We start from the raw sequence: 20,282 nt of genomic DNA on the forward strand, positions 1-20,282 counted from the left end.
TTTCAGCAGTTTGGAAGGATTTTTTTTTTTCCTTTTTTTTTTTTTATTACAGTAACCCCACTACAATATACATCCCAATGCAACCTGCAACTTCAAGCTAAACATCCAATTAAGTTTAAACATCGGTATAAAATTCAGTTTAAACAATTATAAAAAAAAAATGCCACCACATGCATGCTACCTCGTGATAAGGAATCTCTCCCCTACAAGTCTAACAGCCTCCAGGTGTCACATCCACTTCTAATGGCCATCACCACGGCTGGCAGGAGACAACACAGTAATGCTGAAAAGCCTTTATGCAGTCCTGTTAGTGTCTTAAAGAACCTAAAAGCTGGCACCAGTAAAATCCACAGAAATTCACTCTTGCCTTTAAGAACTTTTAAACTGTGTAAAAAAAAATAAAAATAAAGAAACCCAACAGGGCAGGAACCTAAATTCTGAGACCCAATGTAAAAGTCAGATTTGGTGGTTCTCAGAGTGACACTGAGGGTTTTTGTGGGGAGGGGGGAAGGGTGGTCAGAGATGGGTTCTCTTGTTGGCCTTTGTGTCTCACTGGTTTTCATCTTCCACATCCTGCAGCGCTTCTTTATTCTGTTCTTCACCTATGGAAGCATTTAGAAGTAAGGAAGAAGTTAGCTCCTAAAAATGAGTCCTGAAGAAAGCCTTAACAAGCGCCTAAGATTAATACTTCCATGCAATTCCACACTCACTCACACTTGCACAAACGACACGCGCTCATAACAGCCAGTTCTGGAGCAAAGCTTCCATGGGCATTAAGCCTTGGATCCAACTGGTCACCCTTCATCCCATAACTGCAGCGCCATGAGAACACGCTGTTGTGAGGACAGACAAGGAACCAGCACCCTGAAAGCTGTGTGCCATCAGCCCTGGTGCTGAGCAGGAGATAAACAGCAGGATGGAAACCATCAGAGCAGCTGCAGGTCCTTTAATCACAGAACGCTTTCCTATGGAACCCCATTTCTACTCTGGGGATCCCTAAGGACATCTCACCAACCAGCCACCACAAACTGTGCACCAAAAACACCAAAGAACGCCAGTATTTTTTCCTAAGCCCACTCAGCCTCAGCAACTGCAACTGACTGCAGTCCAGTTTACAGAATGGCACCAGTGACAGGTGAACAACCTTCCCTGCTGTAAAATCCAACATGACAAGAAATCCTGGGCTTGAGGTGATTAAGAATGCTTTGTGGAAATTCGTGTCCTATGGAAAAGCAGCCGGTTTGGACCTGTCCAACCAGGCTGCAACATGCAGTGCAATGGAAGCCCACCCTAAGGGCTCAGGCAGGAGGTGCATGCAATGCTCACAGCCCTGCCTCAGCAGGGAGAGGTTACCATACTGCAGCTGTGGCCACAGTGCATGCAACATTAGGCTAACTGACTGCAGACTGAACAAATGCTTTCTTCACAACGATCCTCAGCCAGGTGACACAGCACTCTCTTAAAGGCACACAAACAAGAACTGTCCAAAACATGATTTGCAATGAAACCCACTCAGATGAGACCAATGACTTTTAGTACATCATCCGAATGCCTGCTCAGAGCATATCCAGATCCACAGTTCCACCAGGCACAACGCAAGGCACACTTTGGGAGAGTGGCCTCCTGCTCTGGCAGAGGGGCTGGACTAAGATGATCTTTTGAGGTCCCTTCCAATCCCTGACACTCTCTCCACACAGGCTACATGGCGTTCAACAACAAAATTTACATTTAGAACTACAAAAACAGGTTGTCCAAATGAAGAATGCCAAGGCCCTAAGCAAAGATGACGATTAGAAGATCTGAGCATGCTCTAGCCAATGCACTTAAGCAAATAGTCCTGTAACAGGCAATAGTGGAAGTACTTTTCATGCCTAAATATTCTTAATATTCCATCCAGGTACGCAGCTCAATTCCCAAACACTGGGGTTACGTTGGAACTTAGTTACACGTATCAGACCTGAGCTACAGCTCAGAGATCAGAACATCGCTCAGCCCTGGGATGGAGCCCAAGATACAAGCAGTTGTCAGCAGCAAAACAGTGACAGAGGCAAGCATGATTAGTGATCAGAGGAAAACTGAGGCTGCAAAGCTCATTGAGCCATGACAAGGACTTACAAAGTAGACTTTTTAGGAAAAGAACAGTTGGACTTTCCTTTAGGAATCTATACAGCAGGAAAGAAGGGGAGAACAGGAATCATATGAAGACGACATCACAAGCGTGGAAGTAAACTGAACAGCTCGTCTATGGCAGGGGGAAACATGGTGCACGAGATGAAGAGGTGCAGCAGCTGAGCAATGCTCCACTGCAGGATGTCACTGCAGCCTACACCACTGAACCCGAGGTGGGCAAAACGATCAAAAGGCTTTTTGGAAGTCACCACCACCCCTCAGGAAAGCAGTAACAGCGAGCACCTTTCTGAATGCCACCATTAACGTCTGCCTGTACTTAAAGGCTCCAGGCCACTCTGGGACACTGAGTTCTGGAAGTAACTGCTTCAAATGCACTCCGTGCATCCACTGCATGCTGTCAGAAAGCACAGCTTGGCACCTCCATGTGTGCACATCACTCAAACACTGCATTCTTTGGGAACTTGAGCTGCAGAAGAGTTTTAAGCAGTTCTGCAGTATTTGCAGTTTTGTAATCAGTCCTTCTGGAATGCACCATGCACAGTAACAACACGATTCTGAACTGCTTCAGAACAACAGAAACACTGGTTTTCTGTGCTACAGAGCTAATGATGACATGAGAAATCTGAACGTGGATTATGCAAAAGAGGTATGTAAAGAGCCTCTGCAAACAGTTACATTTCTGTGGTATGAAATGAAATGTCACACAGCTCACATGCAGTTACTTCTGGAAGATGTTCCAGTGCTATTACCTCACATCAGCCATCCAGCCTTGTGAGCTGTGCTGAAATTTCTTTCCCAGTGCCTCAGCACAGCAAGGAAGGCACCTAACAGCACTGCAGTGTTACAGCAGTGTCTCTGCTGATCCACCTACAGTAGGTGGAAGCCCAAAGAAAACGGGGTAACATTTTAACTGCAGCATCCACATGGTAACATGCAGGAAGTCTGCAATGCTACAGCTGCTTTCAGGGGGATACAGCACTGGACAGAGAAGCCCTCTGACTACCACCATGGTACAAGTAATGTCTTAAATAAGCATCCTACAGTTTTATTTAGGATCTGAAGTCAAGCTGCAATGTTGTTCCAGACCTCTGAGTATTTAAGTGTGCAACATGCTTCCAGCAGGACTCACATTCTTCTCTTAAGGTAAAAGAAAAAACAGCGTTTTTGAAAACTTCTTCCCAGAACTTTTTTTTTTTTTAAACAAACAAAAAGCACAACTTCTCTCTCTTGATAAAGTTGTTTAAACTGCCAGAAGTGGACAAGGCAAACGATGCAATTTACACCTGGCACTGTATGCCAGAGTCTAAGAGAAAAAAGCCTCCTTAGGACCAAATAACTGCCAGCTGTCAGTCAGCAGCGCTCCCTGCCCCATGCTGGGGACACTCAGTCTCTGCTCTGGCAATGCCCTCTGTGGAGGCACAAGCCTAACATCTGCTGGCAGTACTTCAAGAAGGAAAAGCTTTTCGAACATCCAAATATCAGAAGTGACCTGAGAAGGAACCAGACCACTCACAATACTTCCTCCTGCACTGGACATTCATATCTGGTTGAAAGGGGAACTGGAAGAGGAACGTGACAAGCCACTAACGAAACAGACTAATTAAGCCACTGCTTTTAAAATAACCACTGATGTTTACAACATTACTTATCTCACACCTTTAGCTGACAGAGTTTCCTTGTCAGTGTTTTTACTGCTGCCATTCATGATGTAAATATTTTCTAAATGTTTTCTGGGCAAGAATGAGGAGAGGCAGGAGTTCAGAGCTGAGCTCACTTACCATCACCCTGCATGTCTGAAGTCCATAGTGTCAGGTTATCACGTAACAACTGCATGATAAGTGTAGAGTCCTTATAGCTTTCTTCACTCAGCGTATCCAGTTCTGCAATAGCATCATCAAAAGCTGCTTTCGCCAACCTGTAAGCACAGAATAAATCCAGTTTAACATCAACTAAGAAAGGGAATTCAGAAGCCTACACACCGAGCCCATTACTCAGAGCACCCATCTTCTAGTTGGCTGTATGACAACCACAGCCTCTATGACTTTTTTCTTCTTCAAAACTGACTACTTTGTGAGCCTAAGAACAGTTCTGACTCAATCTATGTTTCCTTAAACATTACTACACCCTGCAGCGCTGCTGTTCGCTAAAAGCTTTAAGAAAGTATTTACCTAACCTGCAAGGACAGGTCTGAAACACTCCATTTGCTTTGTTCCTCATTTTCATGCCCATGCAAACTAAATCCCTAAAGATAGATGAGATCATAATTCTGTAGATGTCACTCATTTCCGTGACCACGACCTCTCCTACGTTGTGTAAGACTTGTTGAGGAGCCAGCAGCAAGAGTCAAGTTCAGTTACACCTCTTGAGGATGAGGACGTGCACAGTTAACGTGCAAGCTGTCAAGCTGCCACTGGTTCACTGATCCAAAGTTAATGCTGTTCTGCTTCCCCAGTAATCTACTCTCAGATAAACAAATGCATATGGGCTGAAAAGGGAAAGCTGAAAGCCTTAACCTCAAACAAAGCAAGAAAAAAGCCAGCCCAGTGTTTGAGTTAGAAGACATTACACCCAGCTGGGAATCACATTCAGCTTGTTGAGCATTCACAGAAAATCCCCCCATCTTCTCAGTCACCTGCAGGCACGATCAGGAGAATTAAGAATTTCATAGTAGAATACAGAGAAGTTGAGGGCAAGTCCTAGGCGGATAGGATGTGTTGGTGGGAGTTCTGTCATTGCAATATCACTAGCAGCCTTGTAAGCCACCAAGCTGTTCTCTGCAGCCTCCTTCCTGTCATTTCCTGTGGCAAACTCAGCCAGATACCTATGGTAGTCCCCCTTCCTGAAAGCAAGAACAGAACAAACGAGAACTCGTTAGTCTTTACTTCCACACCAGCCACAAAAACTGCTTAGTTCCAAAATCTATGTTATACATTTACGCAGTAAGGGATGTTACTGCTGAATTACTGTCCAGACCTCGGGGCCTCGGTGAGTTTCAAGCCGAGGTTTGAGCAGGAAAAAAATATCTGCATTTAATTTCTGTTGCACTGGCACAGAAGTCACAGTACTGTTCTCCCCATGACCCCCCTGTGCAGCTGTACAACTGCACCTCAACTAATAGCCAGGTTTTGTTAAACCTGCAGCAATAGGGATACCTCAAATAGAGGGGATCATTTAAAGACACTTCAAGATTGGACGATCACAGCTCATACAAGGAAGCACTACAGCAGAGATGAGACCCTGTATTACCTCAGAGAAAATGGTTAGTACACTTCAAATCTGCACAACAGCTCCTGAGAAGCTCTGAGCATCTTGTTCTGAACTGGCCTAAAGCTCCTGTCTGCCACCAACACCCCAAAAGCAGACAAAAAGGGATATTCATTACACACAACTGAACTGCCCTCTTCCAGGAAGAAATTACCATCCTCAACTGTGCAGAAAAACAACCATTTGTAGCCACTGTACTCTTGTTATCTATTCCAGCTCCAACACGCAGCCCTCGCCTCGCATGGCAACACTTACATTTTGTAATAGAAAACCTTGGACTCGCCAGTGTTAGCTGCTGGAATGAGGTGTTTGTCCAGTACATCCAGAATGTCACAACAGATTAACTTCAGTTCAGTCTCAACCTAAAAAGAAAAATAACCACAACGAGGCAAGGTCAGCACTGAGACTGAAAGGCTGTTGCAAAAACAATATCAAACAGGTGACAGAAATCCAAGGAGGGGGAAAACAAAAAACAGAATAAAAATTCAGCTGTCCACAGGTACATTAAACAAAAACAGCACGGGGCAATTAGCTGGGACACAGAGGCAAGGACTGATGGATGATGAAATGCATAACTGAGTAACAGAATCACACATTCCCTGGAAAACATCTTGCTGGACAGTTGCATTACGTCTGTCTCAGCATATCGTTCCTCACTGCAAGACTTGCACAACCAATGCCTCACAGTTCTGAGCCTGGAAGGCTGCCCTGAGGTGGTAATGGTGGAGGGGAACAATCAATGCTCAACTCCATCTCATCCTTGGGTTAAGCTGCACATTCACAACAGGTTGTCACTGCCCACCTGGGACACACAGTCTAACAGAGAGCCCTACAACAAAAACCTGTAATAACAGATCAAAAGTGTCAGACAGAAGAAACAAGTCCAGAAAAAATACAAACTTCAGGAGCAGGTGATAAAACAAGCAAAGCACAGCAAAAACCATAAGCACTAACAGCAAGGTCAGCAACAAAGGAAAACCAATAAAGTCTTATATGAGGACTTTAACAGCCACGGATGGAAACGGCCACATCACTTCTTCTTCCTGATTTAAAATATAAAGCAAGGGTTACAAGGCTGGTTTCTACCATAGGAAGTGTCACACTTGAAAGCAAAGAAATGAAGCACCTTCAAGAAAAACAACCTAAAAACTGTCTCGGCACATCAGCATTGCCCACAACAGATTTGTTCCAAGCATTCCTTGTTACTCGCAGTAGGAGGGGTTGGCAAAGTGCACAGCAACCCCCCGCTGCTCTCTCACAATTCAGCACTAACTTGCACAGTAACAGCTAGAGACAACTTTGGCTCAAGCCACTGTTAGGTTCCGTAAAGCAGAGGTTTTCAAGGGAAGGCATCAACATCAGCTTCAATGAGCTGCCCCAGGAGTTGCCCATCTCACACCACAGGCAGCCACTGCCCTTCTCAGCCCTCCACCATGCAGCTTTCTCTCACACAGCGATGCTCTCACCATGCAGCATCACTGCAGAGCTCCCAAACCATCACGGTCTGTACTCACATCTACCCTCAAGAGCTCTCGAGGGTGCAGATCTCAAAGCAGTTAAACTGGCACATTCCAACTAAGTTACAGACATGGAAAAGCTCCTTTAGGTAAATTCATCTGCAGCAGATGTCTGTGTAAACAATGTCGGGATGCCCCAACACTCAAGGGGAGAGTTAACTGCTATACTTAGTTACGTGACAAATGCTTAAGGAAGTTGCTGAAATATGGTCACTTGAAGTATCTACTTCATATATTCTTGTGCTACAAAAGCTATAAAACCTTTGCCAGCAGTCAGTTCCTGCAAACTTCTTTCCTCTTGATCCTCTTTCTCAATGACTTCTTTTGCAGAGATCTTCAGCAAAACTGCAAAGAATAAATCAGTTTCTGATCTTCTTTTGTTAAACCACACATTTCATTTCATCTCAGACCTTTTTCAGCTGTGTTTCAAAGATCACTCACATGAGTTACCAGAGATCAGCTGCTGGCCAGCACACTGTGTTAAGAACAAAAAATAAACCTCCCACCCCACCCCACTCCCCTCTCCCCAAATCCTAAGAGATCTTTTATAGAAAGGATCTTCACTCAGACTGGATCACTGAGCTTTGCAAAGCCAGCACGGGAGCCCACACTACACCCGTGCAGAGCGCTCGGAACAGGCAGTTTTACAGCTCAAAACACAACACACAGAACTACAGGCTCTGACTGGCAAGGAGAGATGGCTCATCCCAGTAGGTGTGCAGTGGTCACTACTGTGCCTTCCTTTAATAGCAGTGCTGGTTTAAGCAGATTTCAGATTGTGTTCTCAGCTCTGCAGGTACAGAGCCCTGTAAACCACCTGGCGACTGCAACAAAGAAACTTACTGGAAACCACCAGGAGGTCAGGGCCTGCTCTAATTCCTTGCCCTAGTTCAGCATTTAGCCCACAGAAGAGCTGTGCCTCATAACTGGGATGCAGCATGAAACCAGTGCAGTAGGCAGCAGCTGCTGAAACCTGTGAGCTGCCTTCCTCCTTGTGCCCCTGAAAAACAAAGAGCACATCAACACACAGCCTAACGTGCAGGCTATGTATGAAGAGGCGAAGGCAGCCCTGCAGCTTCCCCAAAACACAGCCCAGCTTGCTAAACACAAGCACTAAAACACACGTAAATACAGACCTTAAGGGGGAGGGGAACACTTGGCCTATGCTATTAGTGAAGGGATTTGGTCTTAGAGCGAGGATGTGAGCTGCACCGTCTGCAAACACACGCTGCTTCATCCGCTCAAGGACAAGCTAAGAAAGCCTGTGTTCTCATCCACAGAGATGCAATGGAGCCAGGAACTCCACTTCTGCACATCCACGTGGCCACACGCCCAAAATAAAGCAGGAATCACATAGGCAGCATTTTTTCCACATGGCTACGATGCGTTCTGCTACATCTGCCTTAACATCTCACACCATCACCCCTTGAGATGCTTCCCAAGTCATACTGGCTCGTAACTTAAGGTCTATGGAGTCTGAACACAACCAAGAACTGTTAAATTATAACAAACACCAACACAGAAAAGAAACGTCCATTACTTGCACACAAACTACATCTTTTATTTCAACTCAAGCAGCAATTTCTGGCTGTGCCAGCCCACCTCTGGGTCTGGTCACAGGGGAGGATTTCTCCACCAGTGCTCCTGTCCACTCCCCAGTACTTTAACCTTGGCCTGCTGGTCCCCCAAAAAAGCACTTTTTTCCCCCTTCTTCTTCCTTGAAGTCTTGCAAGCACAGGAAGGATCTCTTAACAACATTCAATTTAAAATGAGAAATGAAGTAGCAGTATGTATTTGTTGACATGACAGGTAGTAAGCAAGATAACCCCAACTCTCCAGACCTCACCTGCTCCCCCAGGCACTGAGTATGACAGCAGGGCAGTTCTGCAGCTCTCATGCTCTCAGCAGCGAAAAAGAGAAGCTGCACCCAAAACTTTGCATATATTCTTTAGGCCCTTATTGCTCAAATTCTGTCTTGACCAACCCATTAATGCTCTCCACGTACCAGGTAAGTCTTCCAGTAACTACAAACAGGACTTCAGCTACAGCCAACAGCACGAGCCTCCGGGGCACCCAGGCCAGGCAGGCAGACACATCTGCTCTTTCTTCAGCATGGAAATGCACTCCTGTGCTCCCCACTGCATTCTTCCACCTAAAGCCTACAGCACCCAGAAGGACCTGTGATGGCTCTTCCTTGAAAAATTTAACAGATGGAAGTACTGTTGCACAGCAGTGCACTCTGTGTGGCCCGTACATTTATCTCAATGCACTACTTCAAGGACTGCATGCATTTCTTGCTCGTCAGTCTGCTCTGCACAGCACTTGCTTGCTTTAAATAGAAATGCAGAACAATGTATTCTACAGACATCCAGAGACAATGAAAAGTCTTCTCACTATTAAAGGATCTCTGAAAAGATAATGAACTGCCCACAAAATGTTAAGCAAAGGGAAAAAAAACCACCAAAACTCGAAAGCATGAAGTTTAAAACAAATGATACTGCCTTAATTTATATGCTCTGCTAGGAAGACTTCAGATACCATCAAAAAACGGTATTTGGGACTGTATGTAACTGGCAGAGCTTCACCCCATCAGCACGCCAGTATAAAATTAGAAACTCCGAACTTGAACAATTCCATGGAGCAAACAAATGCTATGAGTCAAAAGAAAGCAGTCCAGAGCCATTCTTCAGAAGAGTTCCAAGCCAACATCGTTTCCACTGACAGTGTACGAATCAGTGCCAGGTGGTTAAAAGAGACACTCCACTGTTTCTCTGCAAGTGAAGATGGGAGCCGTGGAGGCAGTGATCCTGCAGGGATGGATCTGAAGGCTCTGCAGAAACGCGTCGGATTTCATTTCTACAGGAGAACGTCTGCTCCACATTAAAGCATCACTTAAGGAGGCCAGGGTGGGGGCAGGAACAGCTCCCTGTTCTAACAGCCGAGCGTTTCATTAGCCCTCACTGATGAAAGGCTAAGTTCGCTCCAAGTTCTCCATTTTAGGTAAAGCTGCACAGGCTGACTAGACTCACCAGTCAGTTATTTCCATCTATTCTTCCCCCCTTTCTGAAGGAAGAAAATAGCAAGGCCCTACAGCTCACTACACATCCAAGTTTCACAGTTGAGATGACCACAATATCTTAATACTCCCTGTTCCTACAAACATGGGAGTGCTTAAACTTAAGGGATACAAACCCAGAGTCCAGATTTTTTTTTAGCTAAATGGCACTGTGCTCCAGCACCAACAAATCTTACCATTTGCCGATATTCCCGAATCATTTTTAATTTATCTTCTCCTCCTTTGTTTTCTTCTTTCTGTTCAATGCTGCTGATTATTCTCCAGGAAGCTCTTCTGGCTCCAATCACGTTTTTATACGCAACAGAAAGCAGGTTTCTTTCTTCCACTGTCAACTCCACATCCATTCCAGCCACTTTCTTCATTGATTCAACCATTTCTAGGATGAAAAGGTCACGCAGTTATTCTCAACATTAAAACATCTTTCAAACCATTCAAGAGAAGCTGTGCATTAATGATAACTTGTCAAAATAGGCTCCCTCCTCCTTTCCTACAGTTACACCTTGTTTTTACAGAGGAATGCTCCAAACAAGGCAGTGAGCACCCACACAAAGGAACTGCCTGACACTCTTTGAAGTGCATTTGACAGGGGCACCCAAAACATTCCTTAAAGACAGTTTGAGACACAAACAAAACCAGCTTAGCAGAAGGATCCCATGGAAGCAAAGCAGCAAGAATGCTGCCATTAGGGAAGAAAGTCGAAGTTGCAAGTGGAAACCATCAGAAGAAAAATTAACTGCTTGGAGAAGTGACAAAAGAGCCCTCCTGAGGATAAGCAGAGCAGCACCACCTAGCCATGCCACACAGCTGCTTGCACTGGAAAAATAACACGCTGAATGTAACTCGTATTTATAGCTTAAACCATTTAGAAAAGACTTCCAAACCTCAGGTGAAAAAAATGATTCCTATATACAGCTTTTCTATATCCAAATGAAAGTAAAAGCCTGAACTACTTAAGGAAGGCTTTAATCCTTTCATTACCTCATCACATTATGATTTCCTATGACACAACAGAAAAATAAAGGCTGAAATTATTACCTATGAGCTGAGAGCCTGGTCTGAGCTCCCAGAAGCCCTACGTTATCTTCTGCCAAAGAGTGCTTCAGCTCATTCAACCTTTACCTTTCACCTTCTAGAGCAGATGAGAATCCCACAGACAGGAAAGCCATTAATGAGAGACCGAGCCCTCAGCAGCACACTAACCCTACCTACATCACATCCTCATCCTCCTGCACCCCCAAACATCCACGTGTTCTGCAGTAAGAAGCAGCAAGTGAATCTGAACTGTCATTCCCTCTTCCCATCAGGTGCCAAAACTCATCACCTTTGCAGGCAGAAGCCATTTCAGTAATAGAACTCTAGCCTCAATTTTCTCCCTTGCAGGAATGCTGTTATCAGTCTCCAGCAGGCTGCCATATATGCAGGACAATTTAATAGCAGCTCTGTTCTCATCAGGAGAAAAAACAGCCCTACCTCTAGCAGTACATTCTGCTGCTCCAGCTCCTGAAGTGACGAAAAGTGATGCTTTCAAAAAGTCATCCTAAACCACTCTTTAAATCCAGTTAACATAAGCACAGTCTTGTAATTTAAACTAGCCAAGTTCAAAGCAGTACTACACAGTTACAGCAAGCAACTTAAACAGCGGATGCTCTAGGATTTATTTCCTAAAGAATGACCCTGCCATCTACTCAAATCACTTGAAAACTTTGATTTTTTTCCTTAAACTATGAGTTCTGTGCTCAGATTTTGATGCTCCTTATGCAGCACAGGTACATTCGAGGCAGTCTGCCTGCCTCAGCGTTTGCTCTTGTGAAGGACAACGAACACAAATGAAGACTTGCAGTCCCTGCTAGTTGGTACCTCTGTCAAGCTTCAGCAAGAACCATACGGCTCGTAGTTTAGCTTAATGTTTAACTGCCCTCAGATAAGAAAAGTAATTGAAATAGTACTGCAGCTTCAGCTTGAGAGATTAACCTGTGAATGTAGCTGCCACTGCAGCCATGAATGCACAGCCCTCCTTTCACTCGATAGTCACAGAAGTTCATGAGCTGAAGAAATATCCTCTAGAAAGTGGAGACCACAGAGGAGGTGGAGATGCTGGGCTCTTCATCTTCCATGCTCACTTCCAGGCATCCACCATCAGTGTGAAGATCTTTGTTCTGATGGAAATGACCACTATCCTTTAGCCAAACATGCAGTGTCCAAAGCTCTGCATCTCTTTACACGTTAGTGTGATGTATGTAGATAATTAACTGCTCCAGAAACATGGAGGTGAGAAACACGTACAGCAAGTTTCTGGACTCTACATCCTTGAAAAATGAAGGAGCACACCTGTACATTCACCAATTGGGAAAAAAAAAAGCAGCCTTATTCTAGACCAAGAAATATTCTATACAAAGACATGGCCACAAGCAGAACAAGTATTTTGTATTCTAGGTGCAGCTTCAGCTGCCTGGAAGATCCTACGCAGAGATGAAAAGCTTGGAGATGGTTCATGACAAAGAACAAGTCTCAGATTACATCTCAGTAAGAAGGATTATGGCAGCAATGACAACTCACTGCACATCCCATCTGAAGATGTTAATGCTGCATTAGAGAAGTAGCAGCGTTGCATGGATTCCAAAAGAGCTCGTAATTAAGCCTCGTGGCTGTCACCATATTATACCACTGTCACATCGTGCCACAATCAGAGCAGGAAACCCCCAAAGTACAAATTGAGAGGGCAGGAGAATATTCTGGAGATCTACAGCCTTCTGTCCTTCCTCAGGCCTCTGCCATGGGCTGGTTTTGAAAAGTATTACAAGAAACGAACATTTCTGACTCAGCAGGTAATTCTATTTACATATTTTATGGGGGAAAAAAAAAGCATTTCAGAGAGACACAACACTGCCTGTGCCTCCACAGCACAGCACACCAAACCAATGTGGGCACTGTTAGTCATCTGTCCCTAACACTGCCAGGACCACGGCTGGCTGTGGCAGCACCGATGTGCTGACTGACCTGCAGCCACATGGAGGACACACAGGACGCAGCCACAGCCTGAGCAGCACCAAGAAATAGGGCAGAGGCTGCCACACTGAGGGCTGCTACCTACAGGAGGGTGCATGCCATGGGGCTGGGCCTTCTGTTTTAGAGAGGAGGAAGATTACAGCTTTAAGTCCCAAAATACAGAGTTTGGTGTGCCTGTGAATCACAATGAAGCTTTTTAAATCCCTTAAACAGAACTACAGTTTTTCTACCTTTTCCAATAGGTAGAGGAACAGCCAAAACTGAAGTTTTAAATGCTGAAGGTGTATCCATTTCTTTAAAAATAAGTATATATATATATAGATAGATATATAGATATAGATATATAGTCAAATGAACTGATCTAAAACACAGTGCCTTGAAAGCACAACCATGGAACAAGAACAATACAATGCAGTAGTGTACTTCTATGGGAGGACTGCAATCCATCACAAAGCAGAGAAGCCTCCAGAACAGACAACCCTTGTGCAAGAAATAAAGCCATTTGCTTTAAATGCTAATGGACCCACACAAAGCCACAAAGTTAATTTAGTGTGCACTAAAAAGTAATGGGGGAAGTTTAGAAGAGTTAAGAAGCACAGCACTGACAGCCATCTATTAGGGCACAAGTGATGAGGAAACATACAGAACAAAAGAGCGAACATCTCTTTATCAGGGGGAAAAATAAAGACACACTCCAACTATTTTCTGTTCCTCAAACTCCAGAAGTCCCAACAATTCAGGAACTGGAGCATCCTTGTGTAAAGAATAGAAGAAGGCAACACGCTGCACATTTTCTGGAAGAATTACAAGCTTTTCCAAACAGAATCCAACATTTAACAGCAGACCTTAGGAAGGAGCAGCACTGTGCATCAAACAACACCAGAACAAACCTGACAGCATTATCATCTATGCTACTCAGACTGAAAATGCAAGTCTAGGTCAGTAATTAACACAAGTGGCAACAGAAACCACTTGGCCTGAGCTATGGCTGATGGGGGAAGACAGTGCCTCTTAGCTCACCTGTGTTCACCACAACCAGTATTTGCAGTACTGGTAAAGGCACGACCCAAACACAGCCACCAACACACCAGAAGGACCCAGAATGCAGTACCTGATCCTCAACTCATGCATGTTCTCTAAGATTTCAGCAGCAGAAGGAAGAAGGCTTTTAAGAAACGTGCCAGCAGATATTAAAGGAGAACTGCTATTAACGTAACACTTCCAAGTGCTCAAGAGCAATTATTTCATTAAAAAAAAATAATGAGTGGATCATAAATGCTATATTGAAGAGCATGGCTTTCTGTAAGTGCACACAATGCCCCACAGATCCACTCTGCAGCTCTGAGCAAGTCACACCCATGGACAAGGAGGACACGAGGGATTCAATCTACCCAGATTTCCTCGAGGCATTTGCCAGGGCCCCTCACCGAGGTTCTTTAACGAACTCTACTGCTATCAGATACAGATCAGATCCTCCCACGGACGGACACTTGGCTGAAAGAGAGCAAACGGCATGAATACAGGCTCAGTGCTCAGAGCAGAGTAAGATCACCAGTGGAACCACACAGTGATCACTGCTAGGAAGTATGCTAGCGTTTGTAAGTGGATCCAGAAAAAAAAGAATGTTCAGTACTAATTTAATAGTCAGAGCAAATTGCTAAGAGCAATAAAGACCAGAGAGCAGGAGAAATAATGGCACATGTTTTCCCTGTTAAGTGATGTGTAACCATGAGAACTACAGCCTATAGATTCCATTCTCTCCAGACGTGCAGCCCTCTGATCCATTTGATATCAGCAGGCACCATCCTCCTCACTGCAGTCATCAGCTCCAAATCCAAGGCAACAGAAACTAAGATTTTAACTGCCTGTGCATCCCAGACAACTCCAACATTTGACTGTACGACTCTGCACCACACAGTTCTGCAAACCACTTGTAACTACTTTAATGCTCTTGAAGATAGACATGATCTAGGCCAAATAATCCAAGTAACAGTGGCATTTTCTGCACAATCAATCCCACAGACTACCAACACAATTTCTAAGTCATTTCTACATCTTCAAGTTGGGAAGATGTGTTTTCCTAGAACAAAGAGGACTACTAACAAGAGTCAGTTTGAAAGCAGACACAGGCAAACACAAGGGCTGAGTTTCATCACACGTTTCAGTTTGACTGAGATCTGCTACTACAGTCTCCTTACACAAGGACTTGAGCAAGTTAGTGGGCACTACCCAGTATGTGGCCTCCCTGCAGAGCACCAAGCCATCTAAGTTTGGATGCTCAACACTTCTGGTATCTCAGAAGCTTCAGGAAGGAAATTATGGAGGGTCTTCTCACAGAACTCTGCTGGGAGAGGTGAATTACACCCCTTAGACACATGTACATTATTTACCTGAAAGAGGACCACTGCACACTGAAAATAATGAACAACTTAATCATTAATCTGTGTCAGAAATGAGAACTTGATTCTTCATCAAGCTGTAACTGCAAGTCCTGCTACCATGAGCCAACTCATTCTACAGCATGTTCAGATCTTGGATTCAGTGTACTGCAGCACACCTTACTGCCTTCAGAGTGAAGGCTTGCTTTTCTGGCAGTGAGTTAACAGCAACATGGGAGTTACATGTTGACTTGCTGTGCTGGGAATCAGAAGAGCTGCCAATTATCTTCTTCCCAGCTGTAAACTGACCTATTATCCTCACCTACTTCACCCTGGGTAAATTTCAAATCATGTATTTCAAGATCTGTGGCACAAAACTGCTAGCAGGACTGAAGCACCCACAGTGTTCACCCAGAGCTTACCTTCTATCCTAGCATGCTTCTCAACTGATGAGAAGAAAGGTGCTACCTAGCTTCTGCAACGGAGAGTTAGTTTTGACATTCAGCAGTCCGTGAGAACGCAGATACATACAATCTCTTGATGTAAGAAAGTAAAACGTTAGTAAGGTGATTTCATAAACCAACGCAGTTTTATCTACTCCAGTTGTTCCCCAGAAAAGACATTTCATACATATATTATACTATTGATAACAGTCTTTGAAGGAACTCAAGAGGGTTTTCACACAGAGAGTGGTGACACACTGGAACAGGTTGCCCAAGGAGGTGGTGGATGCCCCATCCTTGGAGGCACTCAAGGCAACGTGGCTCTGGGAGCCCAGTCTGGTAGTTGGCAACACTGCACATAGCAGGGGGTGAAACCAGATGATCACTGTGGTCCTTTTCAACCCAGCCCATTTTATGATTCTGTGAACTGCAGGTAAGTATGATTTGTCACAAAGCTTACTCTAACACAAGTAAGCTTCCTGGCATTTTGTGGTCTGTCATGACATGCCTAAGCAGATCTGTAAAGATAGTCAGACACCCAGATCTCTCACTATCTCTAGAGATCACAGCTTAAGCGTTATTTACACTGCAAAAGCACCCAAGAAAGATGTCCTCTTAATCTGGGCCAATGTACCCAAGGGCTGTGCAGGCACAGGACTAGATTCCCAACAACTCGCAGGCACAGCTTGCAAGCTTCAGAACTTAAGTGGGTCATGTAACTAAAAAAAAACAAAAAACTTGTTAGATGCCTACCTTAGGAGCTGCCTTAAATGCCATGGATCATGGCTGTTCTAAGCACACAGCATGCTGAGTCTCAATGAGAAAGATGGGGCAGAACGTAATGCTATCCTAACATTAAACATTAAAAATTGTCATTTTACATTCATATTCAAGTCGCAGAACAGGTTTCTATTCCAGCATATTTGTAGCCAGTACTTACCATCAGTAGCATCTGAAAGTTATTAACTGTTACCTCACCATCACGTATCTCAAAGACAGAGCTAAAGAACAAAACTAAGCATCACTTCACTTCCCCACACCTTTTCATTCACAGTGAGCAGCCTCAGCAGGAACGCAGTATTTCATATAAATGAGAACAAAATATACTTTTCATTTTTTAATTGGTTCCAACTGAACAAGAACACGGAATTAGATGCTAAACCTGCACCTACAGTACATATTTTTCAAGGCCAGGGACGTGAGAAAGGAGGACACCTTTAAGAGAATTAAGGGATGCACCTTAAATCTGTTGACTCAACTCGAAGCCAACGAATTCTGCAAGTCTAAAACCCACAATATTGCTTTAAAGATAAGAACACTAAATTTATCATCACCTCCTCAGTGATAATGTTCTCGTTGCCATTCAGAAGCCACAAGCCTCTGAATTCTGATCTAGCCAATTCATTCTGCAAACATCCATGGGAGCACTGGGATGGAAAGCCCTGACAGAAATGCCACACAAAGGCAATCTCTACCAACCCTTTCTTTTTCGTCAGGAAATCAGGCTGTGTTGTAGATTGCTATGATGGGGTGGGATCTGATTACTTTCCAAAGTGATTTACCATTTATCTAGGAAAGCATCAGACAGTTACACCTCAAAAGCTCCCAAAGATGATTAACCCCCCAGACAGCTGGTTTGGGGTTCCAATCAAACCACAGCCAGTGCTCAGTGCTGCACTGACGCTCACCTGTACCAGGTGGACAAACCTTCCCCCACCCCACACACAAACACTCAACTCCAGCAATACTGCTTTGTGGTCTTTGTGGAAGATGGCAGCAGGGAGAACAATGCACCTTCCCATCCCACACTGCCAAGGAGACAAAAAAAACCAAACACACCCCAAATCTACAACCCCCTCCTCAACCACTTGTACCCACAGATGTTGCTCTCCTATTATGAGCTGCATCTTACTTGCAGAGGTGGACCTCAGTCACCCCACAATACCAGGTTTGGGGGGCATTTTTTCCCTTTAAGCCACTACATTAACAGTGAGGAGACTATTTGACTGCTGTCACCCAGTGGGATTCTTATCCCTACCCTACTTCCTACCAGAACATTCACTGCAGATGGTCTTAATTACTCCTTCCTTCATTTGAGGTTCTGTTTTCCTCCCCAAAATGTGTATTTCTCAGATGTTTTGGAATCACATTATCAGAAGGTTTCTAAGCAATAACTCGGAGAACAATGCCTAATTCTCACCAGCTGACTCCTCTGCTCTGCGAAAACTGTGACCAACTCAAGAATCCACAGCATCTCCCTACTTCTAAATGAAACCTAACTGTACTCACACCCTATACACATACTTGTGTTTCTTCCACTTGAAATGCATAAACACGGGTCTGAGGGCAGAAGGAACAATCCCAGATGATTAACACCACCGAGAAAATTAAAGGCCCTTTCTGCTATAGGCAAGAAAAGCACCTTGAAGGGAACACTCACACGGCAGACATTTTGGGGGCAAGAAACACCACCCGGGGCTGCCAGCTCCTTCCCACCGCCCCTTTTTTCCCCTGCTATGAAGGGATCAGGCACAGAGCTCATGAAGTTGTTCATAAGGTGAACAAGGGGGGAAAAAAGAAAAAAAAAAAAAAAAAGACAAAGCGGCAATGTAAAACGGTCTGTAATGATTTCCAGCACGTAACGCGAGCATGTGCTCTTCCTTTAGGTAATGCCGGGCAGCGCTGCAGGGTGAGAGCTGTCCCTCTACGGGCTCCAACGGAAAGCGAAGGGAGAGAAAGAGAAGCGCCATCCCGCTCCCTCGGGCCCCTCCGGCATCGCCTCTCGAGGGCCGGCGCGGGGCGTTGTCTGCGGCGAACCAACCTCGGCCCCACAGCGCCGAGCTCCGCGGGGCCGGAGGGCGGCACGGCCCCGCACCACAGGTGAGCCGCCCGCTGCCGCCGCCACCCGCAGGATGCGGGGTCTCTTTGTCGGACCCCCGAGGCGGGGGCGGCTCCCCTTCCCCCCCGGGACTCGCCCTTCGCGGCCGCCATTTTATTCCCGGCTTCTGCCGCCACCGCCCCCCGAAGCGGGCCACGCCCAGGCCGCAGCCGCCCGCTCGTTCGGGGCCCCCCATCCCCGGCTCCGCGGCCCTCGGGGCGCTCCCCGTCGCCATTTTGTCGGCGCCCCCCTCCTCCGCCCCTGCCCCCCCGCCCCCGCCCAGCCGCCATTTTGTGGCCGCTCCCTCCCTCTCCCCTTGGCCTTGCACGGCCTTCCCAGCCGGCGCTCACCATCGTAGCGCTCGGCCTGCTCGGCCAACTTAGCCTGATAGACGAGGTCCTCCCGATCGTCCATGTCCTGCAGGCGGAGCGGCGTCGGGGAGCGTACGGGGCGGATGGAAGCCGATGGGGTCTGGGGGGCTCAGCGGCTACCAGCTCGCTGCTCTCCGGGCAAATATGGCGGCAGCACCGCCTCCCGCTGCATCCGGGCACTTCCACAACCGCGCGCATGCGCCCTCCGGCTTCCCATGGCAACGGCGGCTCCTTAGCAACGGGCGGGAGGCGGCGGGGCCGGGGTTGGGAGCGCGGCCATTTGCTCCTGAGCGGCGGCCGTGGGACGGCAGCCGAGAGGTGCGGAGCAGCTGGGGCTGAGGGGCTGGCAGGGAGCCCTGCTCGCGTGAGGGAGAGCGGGGAGCAACGGCCGGGTGTGTGTGTGTGTGTGTGTTGATGTGTTCTGGGTATAAGAATGCCCAGAAACGGTCTGTTCCCACCTTTTGGAGCCCAACTATTGTTCAGTTCTAGGAATTATTTGATCAGAATTCCATACAGGAAAGCACAAAGATATTAACGTCTCTGGACTGAGGTGAAAATTAGGCATCAAGTCCAGGAAGACAAAAAAAAAAAAAAAGAACACAAAAACTATTTCCAATCTGTAGGAAATATGACCAGAAAATGCAGATTTTGTTGAAACTGGGAATCATGATAGAGCTTTACCTCTTAATTGTCCATAAGGACACAGCAGTTACCAAGGATTCTGGTAGGCATCCGAAAAATCCCAGCAGTATTCAGACACCGTGCATTTGTGTAACGTTGTACAACTTCAAATCACCTCTGCACTTCATACATCTTAACCTAAAAAGCCTATTTTCTCAGCAGCTAAGGCTCAGTTCTGTGTGGGACTGCGCACAATAAATTAGATTTGCCTCAACGTCGGGACTTTACGTGATCCTTGATTTCCTGATGCAATCCTCACCTCGTCCTTTGCACCCACCACGCTTACACCAATCGATTGGACTGCGACAGAAAATCACCACTGCAAGGAGCAGCAACAGTTCTCTGCATAAATCCTGCACGACAAATCCACAGAGATTTGCAAATACCAACACTGAGGTAGGTGAGCAAGGAGTAAAGCTGAGGGCAGTGCTTCTGCCTGTGGAAATTTATTACATGAGGCTCATGGGGTTGTTGTGCGGAGGCACGACAGGAAAACTGGCATCTCGGTACAGTTAAATGCAAAGTCCCACGTGGGGAC

At 45.8% G+C, this 20,282-nt stretch overlaps 1 protein-coding gene across 3 annotated transcripts; it reads right to left on the reverse strand.

The window, feature by feature from the left end:
- Positions 1–19: 19 nt before the first annotated feature.
- On the reverse strand, positions 20–19,236 carry YWHAE (tyrosine 3-monooxygenase/tryptophan 5-monooxygenase activation protein epsilon). Of its 3 annotated transcripts, XM_052689170.1 has the most exons (7): positions 19,043–19,236; positions 10,164–10,363; positions 5,650–5,756; positions 4,763–4,969; positions 3,909–4,045; positions 2,116–2,162; positions 20–602 (listed from the first exon to the last, which is right to left on the reverse strand). In XM_052689170.1, exons 1-6 carry the CDS (start codon positions 19,104–19,106, stop codon positions 2,155–2,157), a joined length of 723 nt encoding a protein of 240 aa, XP_052545130.1. In that variant the 5' UTR covers positions 19,107–19,236; the 3' UTR covers positions 20–602; positions 2,116–2,154. The 3 variants fall into 3 exon arrangements, with proteins under 3 accessions (XP_052545130.1, XP_052545129.1, XP_052545131.1); XM_052689169.1 differs by lacking the exon at positions 2,116–2,162 and having other exon boundaries at positions 19,043–19,235; XM_052689171.1 differs by lacking the exons at positions 2,116–2,162; positions 19,043–19,236 and adding an exon at positions 15,794–15,885.
- Between the last annotated feature and the right edge of the window lie 1,046 nt (positions 19,237–20,282).

Source organism: Tympanuchus pallidicinctus, unplaced genomic scaffold, assembly GCF_026119805.1.
Source record: "Tympanuchus pallidicinctus isolate F22 unplaced genomic scaffold, pur_lepc_1.0 scaffold24, whole genome shotgun sequence".
Lineage (NCBI taxonomy): Eukaryota > Metazoa > Chordata > Aves > Galliformes > Phasianidae > Tympanuchus > Tympanuchus pallidicinctus.

Excerpts from the sequence above, each read along its gene's own strand:
- YWHAE (XM_052689169.1), bottom strand. The coding sequence starts at position 19,106 with ATGGACGATCGGGAGGACCTCGTCTATCAGGCTAAGTTGGCCGAGCAG. Across the intron at positions 4,970-5,649 it reads AAGGTTTTCTATTACAAAAT|GAAGGGGGACTACCATAGGT; the intron begins GTAAGTGTTGCC and ends TCTTGCTTTCAG. Across the intron at positions 4,046-4,762 it reads TCTCCTGATCGTGCCTGCAG|GTTGGCGAAAGCAGCTTTTG; the intron begins GTGACTGAGAAG and ends CTGTGCTTACAG.